At 46.2% G+C, this 3,007-nt stretch overlaps 1 protein-coding gene across 1 annotated transcript; it reads right to left on the bottom strand.

Annotated features, from left to right (window-relative positions):
• Nucleotides 1-26: 26 nt before the first annotated feature.
• On the bottom strand, nt 27-1,214 carry PGAP4 (post-GPI attachment to proteins GalNAc transferase 4; the record flags this gene model as incomplete). Its single annotated transcript, XM_082497663.1, has 1 exon — nt 27-1,214. One exon carries the CDS (start codon nt 1,212-1,214, stop codon nt 27-29), a length of 1,188 nt encoding a protein of 395 aa, XP_082353789.1.
• Between the last annotated feature and the right edge of the window lie 1,793 nt (nt 1,215-3,007).

The following is a 3,007-nucleotide window of genomic DNA, read 5'->3' as shown; positions in this document are numbered from 1 at the left end:
TTTGTGTCTGGAAAGGCATGAATAGATTACAGCAGTTTCGGGTTGTCGTTTAGCCGAAGGCTGGAATACATTCCCACGTGCCGGACCAGGTTTGGTTCCACCACGTAGGCATTCTCCCCTTTAGTGCGCAGCAGCGAGTAAAGGGCAATATCCTTAGCAAAACCCTGGCGGCAGTGCAGCCCCTTCAGGTAACCTAAGGCACGGTGGGCAGAACGAGCGGAGAAAAGCATGGCAGGCGTGCAGCACTCAGTGACCGGCACAATATTATACAGAGTGGGGGCCAGCCGGCGCAGCTCCAGCATGTAATGTCGTCCCACCAGCTCTGACAGAGCCATACTGTACAAAGCAAAGAACATGACAATGGGCCAACTGAGGCTGGGGCGCCCAGTTGCCCAGGAGTACACACAGTTCAGCACAGGCCCCAGAAACATGCCTACACCTAGCCACTCGAGGATTCTCATGGGTTCGGGGTTGATGTAGCGCTGAAGCCTCTCGGGATGGTAAAGCTTGAAGTAGAGTGCATCTCTGAGGTATGGTTTGGAGAAACGAGCCAACAAGAGGTGCTGCAAGACAGCGAATATCTCCTCCTCTGGCACAGCATCATCTTCTACTATGAGAATGTATTCTGGGTTGAACACCAACAGCGACTGCTCGAGGCAGAAGACGTAGTCCTGTTTTTCCTTCTCAAACTGGTTCACTCTGGGGTCAGGGTTCTCCCCAGTTTTATCACGACTGACCATAGGAAAGAAGCTGCTCAGCAGCTTGACATCCTGATGGCTACTGGGGTCCGACTCCACATTACAGAGGAGGATGCGGTGGCTCTGGCAACGTGCACCACATTTCTGGAGAAGGCGGTGGAAGTGGGAGGCCACTTGCAAAACATAGTGGAAATCATTCCGCCTCTGCACAGTGATAATGGTGATCAGCAGCAAGGGCTGGAAGGCGTCACTGCCAGAGACCTCAGAGGTGTTTGGTATCTGCAGCTTCTCAAAGTAATGGAGGGCAGCCTGACCCTCCTGCTGGTTCTGCTCCAGGAATTCCTGGCTCATGGGGTTCAGGTGCCACCGCCGCAAATAGAAGTAAGAGTGGAGGAGCCGGTGGCAAATCAAAGGTGCAAGCACACCAAATGTCACCACAGTCAGTGTGAGGAGATGGATAAAAGGACTGGACCAACGGCACCACCTCCCATAGAGCTGCCAGGCTTGGAGTAACATGGCTCCTGAAGAAGGAGGGCAGCCCTGCTCTATTCATGCCCTCACTCCTTCACTTGCGATGCATCCTCTCTGGATTGCAAGGTATCATCGGGGCAGTGCTTGCCAAACCTGCACAATTTGTCCAAGCCTAGAGAAAAATAACAAAGATGATTAAGACCATGATTTGAGAAAATGGAAAGCTGAGGGCTGGTCACTGAGTAAGCCAAAATAAAAGGCCCCTGAGAAGTCCCTCAGGTGGGGGTATCACAGAACTGTCATGGGAGGTTGGGGAAAGATGAGCTAAAGCTGGTTTCCACCAAAGTGCCCCTAAGGCCTTTTTATCACGTAGGAGCTCTGATCTGGCTTAGCTAGACAGGACTTCGTTGTGTTTGTTACTGTGCTTGAAACGCGTAACAGGCAATGCGGATACAGGATGTGTGGAAATCTGTTTCTGTTGAAGACAGAGAACTTCGATACCACTATCTGGTCACAGTGACATAGTAAGACTTGGGTCATAGCCAAGAATCAAAGCCAAATCTCTTCTCTCTTAGCCTAGCACATATTTGAGAGACAAATTTTTACCTCTGTGGAATGACACATGCTTCCCTTCTGTTGCTCGCACACTTCCAAACCCGTGCTTTTCACTTTACTCCCCAGAGTGTGAAGCAAGATAACAAAGATACCAATTTACTTCACTAAAGCCATGTGTATGCTAAGTGTAATGTGTGTGTCTCTCTCAGACATCTCCTCCTCTCTAGACCCTGTGAAATACACAGTCACAGCAAAATTAAGAAGTTGCACTTGAGCAATTGACTCATATTTGTTATTTAGAAGTTTGGAATTTAAAATTATATGCCTTTAATTTAAAACTGTAACATTTATATAAATATATATATATTTTGTATATACACACTTTAAGCAAACATCCACCTTCACAAAAATTAGATCTTGCCATATTCGGCTTTTCTGTTCTGCTTCTCTGGGCTGCCATGAACACCTAACAGCCTGGCTGTCAGAAGCTTAGACAAAATCAGGGCAATTAGGCTGTTCAGATTAATTCTTTTGTGCCCCAAACTTCCCTTTTTAATCTGCTGTTTGACTCTCCTTTGTACTTTCCATTCCCTGTCCTTATGAACTGAGTTATTTGTGGCCTCCCCCCCCCAGCTGACTGACAGTGCCCCATTCAGTGGAGAGTTTCTCCTATTTTTCATTTTCTGCTTTCACCAAGTTCTGATCATCAAACAGTGCTCCCAGAACCAAATGTTACCCTTTTTCCTTCTCTGCACTGTTGTTTGAAGCAGTCTAAGCAATGATGTGTGGATGGAAAGAAATCAGGGCTGTGGCTTTTCCTCTCTGTCTCAGAAGAATGGACCACGTAGAAGAAATGACTCAGAGGATACTGAGCAGGGTCTAATTCTGGGACTACTTCAAAACTGCCTTCACTACCTTAGTCACATATTTGTCGTATTCACCATTTGGAGAACCACTTCCTATTGCCATATGGGAATCTGATGATCTTCTATGAAAGGCCTTTTACTCAGATTAATGGAAAATATACAAGTTATTGCAAATATTAGAGACCAAGCACTTCCTGCGGTGAGATCTCACACCATCCTTGGATAGACTGTGGCATCAGTGTTGTGCTATCTTATGATTCATGAAAACACAAGACTTCGAAGATTTAGTGTAATTAAATAGAGATAACAAATTTACACTGCTGCATGAGAATCTGCATTCTCTTCCCACTCTTTTTTTTTTTTTAATTTGTGATTACACAATCCTGTTTCACAGACACTGCATTGTATTGCATAAGT

Source organism: Vanellus vanellus (genome assembly GCF_965231255.1).
Source record: "Vanellus vanellus genome assembly, chromosome: Z".
NCBI classification, from domain to species: domain Eukaryota; kingdom Metazoa; phylum Chordata; class Aves; order Charadriiformes; family Charadriidae; genus Vanellus; species Vanellus vanellus.
The sequence above is the reverse complement of the archived record's forward strand: the minus strand, read 5'-3'. Positions and strand labels throughout refer to the sequence as shown.